Genomic DNA, 16445 nt, shown 5'->3' on the forward strand with positions numbered 1-16445 from the left:
TGTCGTGGGTCCCTCCTCACCTGGGAGGGAAGGAGGGCATTGTGCCTGTGGAGGATGAGGAGGGAAGGGTCTTCCTAGGCCCCTGCTCCCCTGTGCCAGACACTCCACTCGGCTTTAAGAGCACTGAGACCTCGCTTGAAAAGCAGCCCTCAGCCAGGGTGGCATGGAGGGTGGCTGCTTGTGCATGAAGCGTGACGGCCCCTTTTATGTTCCCTGTCTGGTCCTGGCCTGGGGAAGCCCTGCTGGAACCTCAGCCCTTCTCAGGGTTGCACAGCATGTCCCATCTGTGGGTCCTGACTGTACCTCCAGACCGTTCTGGTTTGGTGGTTTTTATATCTAAATTATTTAAGAACTCTCTGCCTGAATGTGGCCAGGCACCTCTCGCATTGTCCAGAGTGACGCTGTGATCCCAGACCGCGAGGCTCAGCCCTCTCCCGGCTCCATCTCTGTCCCCGTCACAGTGCACTCTGAGGTTCCCCACCTCTACCTTCTCGGGCTGCCTGGGGCTGCCGAGGGGTCTGTGGGTGAACCTATAAAACGTGAAAAGGGGGCCGGTGTGGTGTGTGCAATCGCATAGGAAGAGGCTGTAGGGAAGGTCAGACATACACGGCACTCAGTACTGCATTCCAAGACTCGAGGCTGGAGTTGCCGAGGCGGTGAGGTTGGAGGAGGCCTTGGGTGTGGCAGACAGAACTCCTCCATGAGGACTCACCTGGTGAGGGGAACCAGCTAAAGCAAGTCGGGAAGGTGAGAGGGGCTGCGTGTGTGTGAGTGTGTGTGTGTGTTTGTGTGTGTGTGTGTGTGTGTGTGAGCGTGTGTATGAGTGTGAGTGTGTGTGTCTGTGTGAGTGTGTGTGAATGTGTGTGTGTGTGTGTGAATGTGTGTGTGTGAGTCTGTGTGTCTGTATGAGTGTGAGTGTGTGTGTCTGTGTGAGTGTGTGTGAATGTGTGTGTGTGAGTGTGAGTCTGTGTGAGTGTGTGTGTGGAGTGTGTGTCTGTGTGAGTGTGTGTGTGTGTCTGTGTGAGTGTGTGTCTGTGAGTGTGTGTGTGTGTGAGTGTGAGTCTGTGTGTCTGTGTGAGTGTGTGTGAATGTGTGTGAGTGTGTGTGTGTGTGTGTGAGTGTGAGTCTGTGTGTCTGTGTGAGTGTGTGTGAATGTGTGTGAGTGTGTGTGTGTGTGTGTGTGAGTGTGAGTCTGTGTGTCTGTGTGAGTGTGTGTGAATGTGTGTGTGTGTGTGTGTGTGTGAGAGAGTGTGTGAATGTATGTGTGTGTGTTTGTGTGAGAGTGTGTGTCTGTGTAAGTGTGTGTGTGGAGTGTGTGTCTGTGTGAGTGTGTGTGTGTGAGTGTGAGTGTGTGTCTGTGTAAATGTGTGTGTCTGTGTAAATGTGTGTGTGTGTGTGTGAGTGTGTGTCTGTGTGTGTGTGTGTGTGTGGAGAGCTGGCTCTCCCCAGGGGAAGGGAATAGCAGGGGTTCCTTGAGAGCACCTGGCCAGTTGGGCTCCCCGCCCCCTCCGTAGACAGGTGGCCAGAGGAGGCAGGGCTGAGGAGCCGTCTTGGGCAATAAGAAGCAGTTACAGACTTGGCCCAAGAAGGGCCCTGTTGAAATAGGTGATGTGAACGAGGATGAGAAAAGAGGGGCAGCCCACTTCCAGGCCAGGCAGGAGGCTCTGCAGTCTCAGTGCCTGCCTGACCAGGATTCCCCCAGAGCGAGGGGGTGGACTTACTCCTCCTCCCTACGCCTCCCTCCCGCAAGCCCTGCCTGGGACAGGAGGGTGGCCAACAAGCTCACTGAATTCAATCAAGGTCAGATGAGAAAATAAAGCATATACGTAACACCTCCTTTACCACATCCTCACCTGACCTTGAATGAATTCAGTGAGCTTGTTGGCCCCTCTGTGCTCATGAAATGCCCTCTCCTCAGCACTGATTTCACACAGACGGAGACGCTGGATTCTCATAAACTCTCACACTTAGCGCGTCTCTTCCACCACAAGTCCTCACCTGGCAGCACTTTTTAAAATGTTTTCCTGTTATAAAAGTAATACATTCAAATTATAGAAAATTTGAATATAAGAAAATTAAGGTAATTCATCGTCCCCTTATCTAAAAATCAGTACACTTTGCTATACTTAGCAAATGTACTTAGAGTAAACTCATTTTTCTACGTATGTTAACGTTTGGTTCGTTGGGCTTTATTAGTTCTATTAAGATGATGGCCCTGAAATATTTCTAGATTCCCAGAGCTTTCAGAAAGAATAAACGAGTTTCAGCGTGGTTCTAAAGTTATCATAATGCATAGATGGTATGTAGGACATCGCTCTTTGAGTTTTAACAGGAAAAACCTGTTACTCAACCTCAACATGAGACATGAGAGTGTAGGGATTCTCAGAGATTTGGGCCTAATCTCTGAGGCAGAGAGGTGGATCAGGCCTCCATAGCCCCCAGCTCCCACGTGACCCGCAGACTGACCCCACTCTGCACTGTGGTGTCCGCCATTCCCAGACACACCTGCCCTCCCGCACTTGCCCGTCCCGGACCCAAGGACAGGTCACGAGGCTCCAATCGCTTACGGGATGGTTAGGCCTTCTTTACTGTGACCCATTCTGCATCCAGTCTGTGACCCAGACCAAGAGAGGTAGAGGGCCAGCAGCGCAGTGACCTGGGCATGGCGGATGGACTGGGAGCAGATGCCCTGGGTTCTGCCCTGTGTGACCGGGGACAGGTGCCCTCCCATTTCTGGTCTCACAGCCTCCTCTGAGTCCCCTCCTGCTTAGAAATCTCCTGATCTCTGCCTCTGTCAGAAACCGCCTGAACTGCACCCAGTGCCTTCAGCATCCGTGGCTCATGAAGGACACCAAGACCATGGAGGCCAAGAAGCTCTCCAAGGACCGGATGAAGAAGTACATGGCCAGAAGGAAATGGCAGGTAACGAGATGCTCGCTCTGGACTGGAATGCTGCTCCTCCTGTTTGCTTTTTCAAGCCATCCTCATTCCCAACGTGCCCCGGCCTCACCCCAAACATGTTTAAATCTTTTTCTGAAATACTCTGGGACCAAGACTGGCATTTTGGGTCTTCAGGGCTAGGGATAAGCACCTTTGGGACCATGTGGCAACCATAGAAAACGTGGTCTCCTTAAAGGCAGTGTGATGGTCTAACATTTCTTTGCGATGGAGGGGGAGAGCACATGACCTACAAGGAGACCTGGCCCCACCCTCCAGGAATATTGTATGTGACAAGCTAGCTAGGTGTCTTTAAACAAGTGACTTACCCTTGTGGTGCCTTTGTTTTTTCATCTGTAAAGTGGGGATAGTAGTGGTACCAATGTCACAGCCCTGTTAGGAGAATTATATGATACTAGAGGCCCCATGCACAAAATTCGTGCACTGGGGGGGGTTTCCTCTGCCTGACCTGTGCCCTCTTGCAGTCCAGGAGTCCTCAGGGGATGTCCAACTCCCCATACAGGCCTACGTCAGCAGTCAGACATCCATAGTGGAGTGCCCTCTCTGAGCCCGACTCAGGGTTTCTGGCTGAGTGATGCTCCCCCTGTGGGAGCGCACTGACCACTGGGGCAGCTCTTACATCGAGCATCTTCCCCCTGGTGGTCAGCGTGTGTCATAGTAACCGGTCGTTCCGCCATTCAGTCGATTTTCATAGTAGCCTTTTATTATATAGGATAATCTTCGTCTGACCTTTAGCACAGTGCCTGCTACATAGCACGTGTTCAAAAGTGACACCAGCAGCTCATATGTATGGAAGGCTGGCTCTGTGCTAGAGAACATTCAGAGCACTTTCTATGCATCAAGTCTTCTAATCCTTGATTAATGTTATCCCCCACTTTTCAAACAAACCAAGGCAGAGAAAGATTAGGAACGTCGCCCAGAATACACTTAGCTAGTCGGTGAGAAAGGCAGGATTCAAACGCAGAGCCTGGCTCCAAAGCACACTGTCTTAACAATACAAAATTGCCTTCGGTTTTAGCAGATGGGTAAAACGTATCCAAAACCACAGAGAACTTATCATCCTCTACTGTATCGTTTTACTCTCACCGTCAGTGTGATAAAACTCCGGGGCTACGGGAGGGGGCCTGGGTTCTGTGCTCCAGGAACGTATAGCGTAGTGGAGGGACCGAAGCAAATAGACATAAAAGGACGGAACACCCAGCAGGAATTATAAACCATCGCTATAGCTCTCCATACCATATATGTGAGTGCAGACAGGAGAAGGGAGCCAGCCGGCCGGGCGTGGATGTGCTTGTGAGGAAGTGCTGTCTGGGCGGGAGCACAGAGCGGGTGACAGCACAGACAGAGGAGAAAGGCAGAAGCTGAGCCTCCCGGGTTGTGCTGACCTGAAAGGAGCCGTCTGTTCGCTGGGCAGTCAGGGGGCTGGGCATTGAGGCCTGCCTGTGGCAGAGAAAAAGGAACCATTGTTTTAGGGGCAACTGGGACACCGGGTATGTGCTGCTCAGGATGACTTTACAGTTCCCTCAGAAACCACACTCCCCACAAAGGCAGGGAGAAGGAGCAGAGGCAGGGGAGGGGCTTCAGGTGGGTGGTACAGGGACTATGAGCTCCCCACAGCGGAGTCAGTTCTTGATCCCCACGCCCACCCCACCCCCACCCGGTGTGGAGGGTTAGGTGGACCTGGCCGCCCTCCAGGGACAGGCAAGTTGAGAGACTGTGCTGCTCACCTTACCCTCTGGTGCCATGAGCATCCAGTGAAATCATCAGAGTAGCACATATTCTTACAAACAAAACACAGCAAGATGGAGGCCACCAAAATCAAAGGTGGACTTTATTAATGGTCCAGTGGCCAACAGATCTCAAAGAAATAGCGGGATTTCCAGGGCAAGCAGGGGCTGGGTGGCGGGAGGGCAGTCCTCAGCTGCAGCACGTGGCTCCGCCTGCTCTCCCGGAGTAGGTGCATCTGCTGTTGACACACCCCCAGGCACAGAGGAGAGATAAGGAAATGAGAGAGGAAGCAAATGGAATTTTTTAGTCCAAGGGGTCAGGGAACCATAAATTTGTGCTGGTATTTTAATCACTTAAATTTTTTCTTGTTTACACTGTTATTAGTCAGAGGGTTTTCTGGAAGTGAGGGGCAGAAATTCTGGGAGAAAAGGGCAGAATTCAGAGAAGGAATTTTAAAGTCATTTTTTTAATATGGGTGGGAGCCTTTGGAAATGATTTTTCCACAGATGCAGTGGTTAGGCTTCACAGGAGTAGACCACGCAATCCCTTTTGACCCGTCTTGGTCCCTGAAGCATCATTTCACTGGTGACGGTTCAGCTCCCTCTGACCATCTTGTGTTCCATTGCTCTCTTAGGAAAATGTTTTCCACATTTTTTTATGTTAATTTTCACCCAAGGATATTTTTCCATTGATTTTTAGAGAGAGTAGAAGGGAAGGGGAGAGACACATGGATTGGTTGCCTCCCACATGGGCCCCAATGGAGGCCTGGGATTGAGCCGCAACTGAGGTACGTGCTCTTGACCAGAATCAAACCTGGGACCCTTCCGTCTATGGGCTGACACTCTATCCACTGAGCCACACCAGCCAGGGCAATGTTTCCCACATTTTGAACTCCAGGCACTAGCACCTTAGCTGTCCTGGAATAGGTTCCCCATCAGAGCAGTGAGGAGCAGGGCGGGGTGCAGTGAAACAGAGTGGGGCGGGCTGTGGAGGAGGGGGAGGGCAAGCCCAGAACTCTCTACAGATTCCCAAGAGAAAGTTCCTTGTTTTCCTTCTCGTGTGGCATTCATGAGAGGCCCAGGAGGGAGGAAGCAACATGGAAGCAAATCCCTGTACACAACGCAGTATAGAGATGACCAATCATATTATTGATCTTAGCATAAAATTATTATGAAAGAAGTTATGTTCTTCCAATTATACCTGAAAGAGTTTCTAAAAGCTGTGGTGGTGAGTAGAGCCTGGAGGGTAGGCAAGCTGAACAGGATAACAGGGCTTTTACATGCAAAACTAGAAGCAAAGGACTAGGAATTTGGAGGCCCGTGGACAACCATCTTTACTTTCTGGGAACCACGAAGACCCCAGCAGCATGGACCGAAGGGCCATAGGGAGGAAAGCTTTGGGCACAGGATAGCACTGAGGACGCTTGTCGGTCACGTTTGGATGTCATGCACTTCTCAGGAAATTCTGATCGTGGGGCTGTTGGTGTCTAAAGGGTCTCTGACCGCTGGCTGGCTCTTCGGTAACTAGCTTGCCCATTGGCCAGGGACTGCCTCAGCTCTAGCACTGACAGACCCTTATCCTGGGAAGCCCTCCGTCCTGGGCACGTGGGCTGGTTAATCGCTCCTGCGGGCTCCCAGGGGAGGGGAGCTGCTGCCTCAGAGAGGCCGGTACAGACGGTGCCTGCGTGCAGCACAGGACCAGCCTGGCCATGGCCCTCGAACAAGAAAAAGGCTTCCAACAAACAAGGGTGGAGCTTAGGGAATTGAAACGTGCTGCCTTGATGTTCCAAAAATTTCCAAAGGTCTTAATTAAGTAAAACAGCAACCAATTTTCAACTCAAAGACATATACAAATAATATAGTTCTTTTCCAGTTCTGATAAATAACTTCCTTACCAAATTTTTTAAATATATGTTTTTTATTGACTTTAGAGAGAGAGGGTAGAGAGATAGAAACATCGTGGAGAGAGAAACATTGATCAGATGCCTCCTGTATAGCCTTTAGTGGGGATTGAGCCCACAACCTGGGCATGTGCCCTGACCAGGAATTGAACCGGTGACCTCTTGGTTCATGGGTCAAATGCTCAACCACTGAGCCACACTGGCCTGGCCTATTTTTTCCCCCCATAAATGAGTTTTCAAATATTGAATTCTGGCATAGATTATTTTAATTTTTTTCCCTTATTAAGCACATACATTTCTCCCTGTTTTAGAAATTATGTGCTATCTCACTCCAACTAATGGAAAATGTCCCCCTGTTATGGTCTATTGTTAATGTGAATTTGCTGCCTTCTTGGAAATATCATAACTCCTTTGTTTGCCTTGTTCTGGTAACTTCGTATTAGTCATGTTGTTAATAGACAAGGAAAGACTTCATTATACCACACCATGGAAACGAAGACCATCCTGGTGTTTCGAATTAGGGAGCCCAAGGGCTCGGGGGTTGAGGGGTGTTCCCTGCTACATATTCTCGAACATGAATCCTAGTCTTCTGTGGAAGAGCACAGCCACAGGGAGATTGGAATCTTCTGGTTCAAGGCCATGAGGCCCAGGGAAGGGAACAAACTTGCAGAAGGTCACATAGAAATCAGTGGTTCAAGAATAACCAGTCCCTTATTGGGAATGAACTCTCTGCACGTAGAGACTCCTGGCCAGGGCAAACCTCTCTGCATTGGGTAAAGGATACAGGGATGAAGAGGAAGGGCCGAGACCGGTTTGGCTCAATGGATAGAGCGTCGGCTTGGGGACTGAAGGGATGGAGAAGGAAGGGCAGACGCTGAGAATCTGGCTGAGTAGGAAGCAGCTTGGTCTGATGTTGGCTCTGTAGGGATGGCTGCCTGTCTCTCACGCGTTCCTGAGGTCGGAGTAAGCTCCCACGGGAAGAGCTGGGTCTCTCAACACTCTTGCCAGCACATCAAACAGATCAGGGTAGCGGCCTCCGCCAGAAGAGCACGCGAGATTGCCAAATGGTCTCGTTCTCTGCAGGGCCACAGTGCCTCTGCGCAGAGCTGTGACTCCATCATCGCCTCTCACCTGTTTCCCCTCATCACCTCCACCGCAGGCTTCCTGGGTTCTGTTCAGAGTGACCCAGTTTCACCCAGTGACAGAGGGCCAGAAGCATGCCCACACCCACAGTGATGTATTTGAGAGGATGGATGGGCAAGGACAGAGCAAGATGGAATGTCTGTCCAAAGTGCAGGAGAAGAGTCTGCAACACCGATGGCATGTGACAACAGAAAGTGATCATGGCCATAGCCTCAGGCCACAGCTTACACCACACACACACACACACACATACACACTTTTCTATATGATTCCTTAGTGGCCTGAAATTCTTTACTTTGGAAACAATCTTTTTACTGAAGCATACTGGCTTCCCAGCTAGTCCGGAGTTGTGAGGCTTTGCTGAAATACCTGCATGTATGAGGATAACGAGGGAAGTGGCTCTGGCACAGCCTGAGGTCCGGTGGGTGAGTGGGAGCCCTTTGCCGGTATCCTCCGTCTCTCAGCAGCCAGTCTGCGCCGGCATCTGCTCTCTGGATGCACAGCGTCTGGGCGCCTGAAAAGATGCTTTGGGTAGAAGCAGTTGGTTACACGTTAGTTTCTTATCTTAGTTTTTCCATGGACTTTAGAAAAGGAGTAAGAAACTCTAATTAAAGGTAAGAACCATAGATGCATTGTATGTTATTGGGGACCTCTCTGACCTAAATCCTATGCTTGGTAGAATTTTCACACTGCAAAGAATTTTTCATCTCAGGTTCCGGCTTCCTTCTCAGCAGAAATTCTGTCCACGCCCAAGGTGCCTCGACTCAGAAAAGCCAAGATGCCATTGCTTTGCATCTCTCCAGGGTGCTTTTTGATGCCTGGGTGTACACCAGGGAAAAGCACCCCCCAGAACGTCACTGTGCGTTCATGGACTTGTGCCGGGCCATCCAGACTGTTTCCCAAAAACTCTTAAGTATTTTGGGAATACTGAATCAGCCACAGAGCTAAACGAGACCTTGGAGTCTTGTCCAACCCCTCCTCAAGCAGAGAAGGAGGCCAGCCCGGAGAGGTCAAACGGCTCACCAAGGTCAATAGTGTGCCGCTTTCCCACTTGCACGAGGACCTGTGGGATCTGTAGTAACGATCCTCTTGACCAATTGCATGCCTGTCACTGGCATTGTTTTACAAGAAACAGCCCTGCTGCGCCCCGTCAGCAATAAGTCTTTGGAGCTGTCTCAGCCTGCAGCTGCTTTATATAAACTCTCCCTTTTATGGGAGTTGGAGCACAGTATGAAAAGGGTTTTTGTCTCATGTTGACCTTGTTTAGTCACATTAACGCACACATCGGTTCCAGGCCCCATTCCATTCTCCGAACATCTTCTGACACACTGATAGTGCTGAGCAGAGCAAGGTTGGGCTCACTCCTCTGGCAGGACCTCGGCGCTCGGGAGGCCCTCGGTCCACGGACGGCTGCCTCTGCTGGGCTGGGCTCCCCTCCCTGAGCCCCACTGCCCGGTGGGACCCAGGGGCGCCTCCCGAGTCCAACCCCGGTGTCTGCTTTCCAGAAAACGGGCAATGCTGTGAGAGCCATCGGGAGACTGTCCTCTATGGCAATGATCTCAGGGCTCAGCGGCAGGAAGTCCTCTACAGGATCACCAACCAGCCCTCTCAACGCAGAAAAACTAGAATCAGAAGGTAAGGAGGAAGGAAGGGCCGGGGGACTGAGGGGCATTTTGAGGAGCTTATTTTTGGGGTGGGCTGTTTTTGGAAATACAATCCGAAAGGATTAAATTCAGAACTACTTTTAGGTTGCTCTGACAATAGTTACTAAGCCTAATGACTCTTTAATTGTTTCAACTTAGGTTTAAGTATTTTCCCAAAGGAAGTTGTTATTTGTCTAGTAGAGATAACCTCCACTATTCTTTCTACGTTTTACATAAGACTTAGCAAAGATTTATTCAAAGCTTCCATTTTTCTCATTACAAAAAAGTACTACTTATATATTGATAAGAAAATATAAAGCTTCAGTCACACGTAGTAGTTTATTTTTTTCAAAATATCCTGTTTTTTTATTTTTAAGACATATTTTTATTGATTTCAGAGAGGAAGGGAGAGGGAGAGAGATAGAAATATCAATGATGAGAGAGAATCGTTGATATGCTGCCTCTTGCATGTGCCCCACTGGGGATCGATCCCTAAAGCTGGTCATGTGCCTTGACTGGGAATTGAACCATGACCTCCTGGCTCATAGGTTAATGTTCAACCACTGAGCCATGCCGGTCAGGCAAAAATATTCTGATTTTAGTCTTTGTTTTTCTTAGAGAGAAAAAATTAACTCATATAGTCCATACTTGTTTGGCATTTTTCAAATACTGAAACGTGATCAGTGGGGTTAGTTACTTGCCCTTGGAGATGTTGCCCCATCCACCTCCTCAGGGAATGCCTCTGCCTCTTCCTGCATCGGAGGCCTGCAGGGGCTGGCCCTAATCTTCCTGAGGTGCCTTGCTTCCCCCCTGCTGCCTGGTGCCATTGGTACAAAAGGTGAGAAGCACAAAGGCAGTGTCATAGGCCAGCCGCCTGCTGGGCTGCCTGATGTAGCCGGGACAGAGTCCCTCCGGATCCACTCCTGCCACTCCCAGATGACCCACAACCAGCCTGGAGGGGAGGGGGGGCGCAGGAGCCCCTCCACGTTCTAGCTTTTCCCGGGAACAGTCCCAATCCCGGTCTGCTCTCACGCACCAGGGAGCAGTCTACGTGAGAACAGACCTGGCCAGGGGAAGAGGCTCCTGGCTCCTTCCTTCTCAGGAGCAGAGAAGGCCCGCTCTGCAGGGAGACCAGGCAGGCTGGTGTGACTCTGTCCTTCTTAGACACCCTCAACTGGATCTTTTTTTTTTTAATTAATTTCTTTATTGATTAAGGCATCACATATTTGTCCTCAATTCCTCATTCCAATCCCCTCCACACTCATGCCCCCACCCCTCTATTGTCCTTGACCACTGGTTAGGCTCATATGTGTGCACTCAACTGGATCTTGAAACAGCTTGAAATACAGCCAAAACTCTTTTCTGAAGATTTTTTTCCCCCCCAATGTGTTCAGAGTAAGGGAAGGGGGAGTCCAAACATTTCCCCAGTTTAGTCACAGATTTCTCTTCTGCCAAAGCCACGTGGCAGCTGGCCAACCTGTCCCCAGGAGAAAGGTGTGCTGCTGATTCAGTCCTCTTCACCGCATTGTTTGCTAAATTGGAGCTACTTTAAAAAAAAAAAAAAAATTTTTTTTAAGTCAGCTTTTTTAAACTAAGGGAGAGGAAAGAACAAGGAGTGAAGGGGTGACCATGTCCTCCCCCCCATCTTCTAGGAGATGTCGCCCAAGCTTTCCTGGAGGCTGTTGCTGAGGAGAAGCCCCATGTGAAACCCTATTTCTCTAAGACCATTCGTGATCTGGAAGTGGTGGAGGGAAGTGCTGCTAGATTTGACTGCAAGATTGAAGGTAAGTTGTAGCCGTGGCGACAAGAGGGGTTTGGGCGGCTGCTGGGCCCCTACTGTGTGCCCCGGGCATGAGGTCAGTCCTGGGAGCCATTAGGTGAGCCAGGCGCTGAGGGAAACTGGGTCGGGAGGAGCTGGCCCAAGGCCCTCACTCCACCCTGAAGGTTGGTGCCATCAGTGACTTACCCAGGGGCACATCTGATATTTCACTTACTTCCGTCAGCCACTAGACCCAAGTTCAAGTGGTTTGTCACGGACGATAGTATGTGGCCAAGTTTCAAGTCCTGGAAAACGTGTGCCCCTGGGAGGCCCTCAGAAGCAGGCTGGCCCAGAGCCGGGGAGGTGGAGTCAGCAGCTCTGCGGTGAGGCCTGGGCAGTGATCTGACTCTCTGCACCTCAGGCCCTCAACTGTCAGATGGTGTCTGATGTCCCGAGTGGCACTGGGGATTCTTAGATGACATATGTGAAAAGAGAAACCTTTTAAGTCCTTTGCGGATGTGAGGGAGTCAAGGGAAAAGTTGTGGGACTGAGGAGAGCAGAGAGCACGCAGTGTGACTTCACACCGAGGGAAGCTGGGATCCAGGCCCCGGGGCCTCTTCCCCGGGCGTGGCCATTGTTTGAGCTCACAGGACCTTAAGGGACCTTAGCATAGCACAGGAGACATTAACAATGGTGGCGACACAAAGCATTTCAGTTTCTACAGCCTGCAACATTCTACAAAGGTAAAGGGCAAGATAAGATTGGCCTCAAGCTGGTGCCTGTCGTGTGCCAACCAGAGTGGAGGGTAATCTCCCCTGTCAGGCTGACCAAACGAAGCACAGCGTTCATTAAGCAACTTGCTCAAGACCTCACGGCCAAGGGCAGCAGTCAGAACAAAGCATGCCTCCCACTGTGTAAGGTTCTCCAGCAATACGGCCACATAATGCCTTTTGGATAAAGTAATCCAAGGTTAGGAACAAAAAAAAAAAAACAAAAAAACAAACAAACAAAAAAAAAACATTTTTCACCTGTGCCCTTATAGTATCAAATCAAATGCCTTGTAAATGCCTTGCCCACCATAATCTTTCTTTTCATTCTGTTTTTAAAATGTGGCATGCTGCCTTTGCTAGTGTAGAAAGGCACGGGTTGGGGTTCGGCTGAAAGCTCTGGGGCCACTGCCTGTGACTCACTATCACCATTGTCTTTGGGTCTTCTGAGGGTCTTTCCTTTTTTCTTTTTCATATATATCTGAAAAAAAAATATATATATATATATATTCGTGCAAGGGCTGTGGCCCCAGCCCCCACCCACTGCGGCTTTGTGTGGAAGGAAGGACTTCTGGAAGGACATCCCGTCTAATTAGCATATCACGCTTTTATTATTGTATTATAGATTTTTATTGATTTCAGAGAAGAAGGGAGAGAGAGAGATAGAAACATCAATGACGAGAGAGGATCATTGAATCATTGATCGGCTGCCTCCTCCATGCCCCCCACTGGGGATCGAGCCCGCAACCAAGGCACATGCCGTGACTGGGAATCGAACTGTAGCCTCCTGGTTCAGTTGATGCTCAACCACTAAGCCACACCGGCAGGGCTCCTTTTTCCATTTCAAAAAAATTATTAGAACATAATGACTGTCATCTTTGCACTTTTCTGCTTGGGGTTATTTCTTTGGTATTTACATAACTTTGACTGGAGCATGGAGGGGAAATTAAAGCATATGGATGCTGTTTTAATTGAAATAAAATTCTACTTGAATGTTAGAATTCTTAAGTTCTAATACAGAATTTTTATTCTGGTTGGGGTTACAATTTTTTTCCTATAAAAGTACTTCTTCAAATTTTAAGAACAAGAAGAGGTAACAGGGGAGGGGAGGACTCATTAATACTCTGAACAATAAAGATTTAAAAAATAATTTAAGAATAAGTCAGTTAGAATTATAATATACAGGGTGTGGCAAAAGTAGACTTACAGTTGCATGTGAAATGCAGTTTATTCTTGTATCATTATTAATTATTGTATTACTTTCCATATAAATAACCACAACTATAAACCTATTTTTGCTCCATCCTGTATTTTAAAGGCATAATGTATATATACATATATATATATATATATATATATATATATATATATATATTTTTTTTTTTTTTTTTAATGTTGGACTTTGCAAAAGCATGGTTAATTTATAAAATAAAGCTAATCAATGTGGTCCATTTCTGGTTATCTTGAGGCGGGTTATGCCTTTGGATCAGACTAAGATAAATACTGCTTTCTTTTCTTTACCAGTATTACTAGCTCCTCTAACTTGTGTTTTATGAAGCTGTTATCAGTTGTAACTTACACACCAGATAGTGTACCTGTATTAAGTGTACAATTCAGTTGTTTTAGTGAATTTATGGAATTGTGCAATCACCACCATAGTCCAAGTTCAGAGCCTTTCTATCACCCCCAAAAGGCACCTTGCACCCATTTGTTCTGAATCTTCATTTTTATTAAATGTATTTAAGTTCAACTATTATGCAAGATGAAAACTTTTCATTTCATCCCAAAAGATAACTGGTTCTGGGCATGTCACTGGGAGGTGGGCCGGTGTTCCAGGTAGCACTCTGCGTCTGTGTAGAGGTGTGTGTGTGTGGGTGTGTGGGTATGTGTGTGTGTGGGTGTGTGTGTATGTGTAGTGAGAGGCGGGGGGCCAGGCCCACATGGATGGGAAAGGGGATGACTGTGAAACACCTCACGCAGGGTTTCAGATATTAGTATTTACAATAGAGTTCGGTTCAAATGACAATATCCAAGCAGCTGCTCAAAGGCAAAGTCGTTTTTTGTTGTTGTTTTTTTTTCATTACTGCATTAGTAGCTTGAGAGCTCCTTGCATGAACTGATAGAAATGTTGAATGACGGTTTTTGCTACCTGTGTTCCCTCCCTGCGATGCAGGATACCCAGACCCTGAAGTCGTCTGGTTCAAAGACGACCAGTCCATCAGGGAGTCCCGCCACTTCCAGATAGACTACGACGAGGAGGGGAACTGCTCTTTAATCATCAGCGACGTGTGCGGCGATGACGATGCCAAGTACACCTGCAAGGCCGTCAACAGTCTCGGAGAAGCCACCTGCACCGCGGAACTCATTGTGGAAACCATGGAGGAAGGAGAAGGAGAGGGGGAAGAAGAGGAAGAGGAGGAAGAGTGAAACAAGGCCAGAGAGAAGCAATTTCTAGGTCTTAGTACAAAAACTATTTCTCTAAAGCTCAAAAACCCAAGATAGTAAAAGCACCTAGTGTGATAGGTTCCCTAGTTAGGTTATTTTAGGGTCAATTCTTAGCAACAGCAGTGCATACCTAGCAGTGTTATTGATGGGCATTAATATCAGTTAGCAGGCACCTTAAGATACTAGTACAGCTAAATTTCATTTTTGGGAAATTTGATTTCAAATCCAATTTAAAATCCAGTTGATTTTAAAGGTAAAGTAACCAAAAGAAGTATTTTTCTGGGCAAAGCCACCAATTTGAAACACTCATGGAAAAATAAGGCCCCGCTGCCCCAGGTCAGCCCAGAGGCACCTGGAGACGGAGGTCTCTCTCCCAGCTCCCAACTCCAGAGAACTGGGTCTTTTCCAGGCTGCAGCCCTTCAGTCTGAAAGCAGTTGAGCCGTTTTAACTTATAAGGCACATTTTATTCCAAACTATACTGTAGACATTCAGACTTTCCATTCCTCTGTTCTGCCTGTCCGTTTTTCTGGATCTGAGCTTGCCAGGAGTTTAAGCACTAAGGACATTACACTTAGGTCCTGAAGACAGGTCTCCTGCTCACAGAAGGCTGGCTTCCTTAGGAAAACAAAACCCCCTTTTTTCTAAAATCAGTAGGAAATCTAAACGTATCCCCTCTTTGCAGGTATCTAGCAGCTTCAGACATTTTTATAAGAACTCGTGGGGGGGAAAATATCCTTGCTAATGTGCTTCTCTTCTGAAAGCAGGATTCATATTTGTGCTGTTATAGACTATCAGCTCTGCAGGTGTGGAAAAGATTTTTGTGTTTGTATGAAAACCAATTTGCTGAAAAGTTAGTCTTATTTATTGGCCACTATGAAACGTTTCAGATAATGAAGAGCTGTAGAACTCTGCGTACTTTGGAATCTCCTTCAGGATAGTCTGAGTTTGACACACCTTCATTCTAAACACCCTCAGAGAACTCTGCCTGCCCTTGTAGATTCCACGATGGGTCTTCTTTTCTTGAATGTGCATCCATCATGCCTTGTCCCCAACCTCAAAATATATTCTCAGACCCAATAAATGCATCAGGCTTGCACCTTTAGGAACTTTTAACTTTCTTTCACTACATTGGCACTTAAACTTTTCTTTATAAACTTTTTGAAGGTCTTAAACAAAGACCATAAACTGATATGCCTAATACATTTCCTGTGTGTGTGCGGGCGTGCGTGTGTGCGCGCGTAACATTCCAAATGCTTTATTCTTGTCCACTGTTTGTGAAGTGCAGTGATTTAATATTTCAAGGGACTTTTTAATAGTTCTTCAAGAATTGATCTTAAATTACTTCAGTGCAATCCTACACAGTATCAACATTAGAATTTTGCTATTACTTAGTCTTACATTATCTTCCATTCTAGCTTATCTGCTTTTTGCTGCTAATTTCAAATTGCCAGTATTTTCCTTTTTGCTTTTTAAACAGTTAACAATATTTTTCATAATAGCCACACTATTGCCACAGTTTATTATAACGAAGGGTTTTTAATTTGATTTAGAGCATTCAGAGCTTGACTTCATCACTTTGTGTTTATAATCTTTGTGTGTGTGTGTGTGTGTGTGTGTGTATTGTACATGTGTGTGCATGTGTGGTGTGTACGTTTGTTTACAGGTTTTTGATGCCTTCTTAACATTGTGTTAATGTTCTCCCAGTTTATTATGCCATTGGAATGGCAAATGAGAACACTACAACTGTAGTTAGCTCACAATTTTTAAATAAAGGATACCACAATGCATACTTTTTGTTCAGTCTCTGCAGCCTTCTCTTTCTTCCCATGCCACCCGTTGTAGACTGCCCAGATAGACCTTGGGCACGGAAAACAAATGCTGTGTTGCATAAATGGCAATTCTGGTTGTGTTTCACTAAGGGGCAGGGTGACTTAGTTAGTTCTTGTAAATACTAGGTAGCCTAATTTGCACACTTAGTTCAGAATTTCTCTCGAGCATCAGTTTGGTTCAGTTACACTTCCAATATCATTAGTGTCCTCATAGTACTAAAATCTACATGGCATTTCCAGCATGTGGCAAAATCATCCTCATCTTTAATATT

General features: G+C 47.4%; 1 protein-coding gene across 4 annotated transcripts in view; it reads left to right on the top strand.

Moving 5' to 3' along the window:
• The window catches only part of MYLK (myosin light chain kinase), a 182589-nt gene extending 166458 nt beyond the window's left edge, over nucleotides 1–16131 (top strand). For 3 of the 4 annotated variants that reach the window (XM_084871493.1, XM_084871494.1, XM_084871495.1), the window contains 4 exons: nucleotides 2799–2922; nucleotides 9235–9364; nucleotides 11025–11156; nucleotides 14072–16131. In XM_084871493.1, coding sequence (XP_084727619.1) covers nucleotides 2799–2922; nucleotides 9235–9364; nucleotides 11025–11156; nucleotides 14072–14325 — 640 coding nt within the window. In that variant the 3' untranslated portion in view covers nucleotides 14326–16131. Of the gene's footprint in view, nucleotides 1–2798; nucleotides 2923–8927; nucleotides 9081–9234; nucleotides 9365–11024; nucleotides 11157–14071 lie in introns of those variants that run through there. The other variant, XM_084871496.1, reaches the window with a different exon arrangement.
• The last annotated feature ends 314 nt before the right edge of the window (nucleotides 16132–16445 follow it).

Source organism: Pipistrellus hanaki, assembly GCF_964339955.1.
Source record: "Pipistrellus hanaki genome assembly, chromosome: 2".
Taxonomy (NCBI): Eukaryota; Metazoa; Chordata; class Mammalia; order Chiroptera; family Vespertilionidae; genus Pipistrellus; species Pipistrellus hanaki.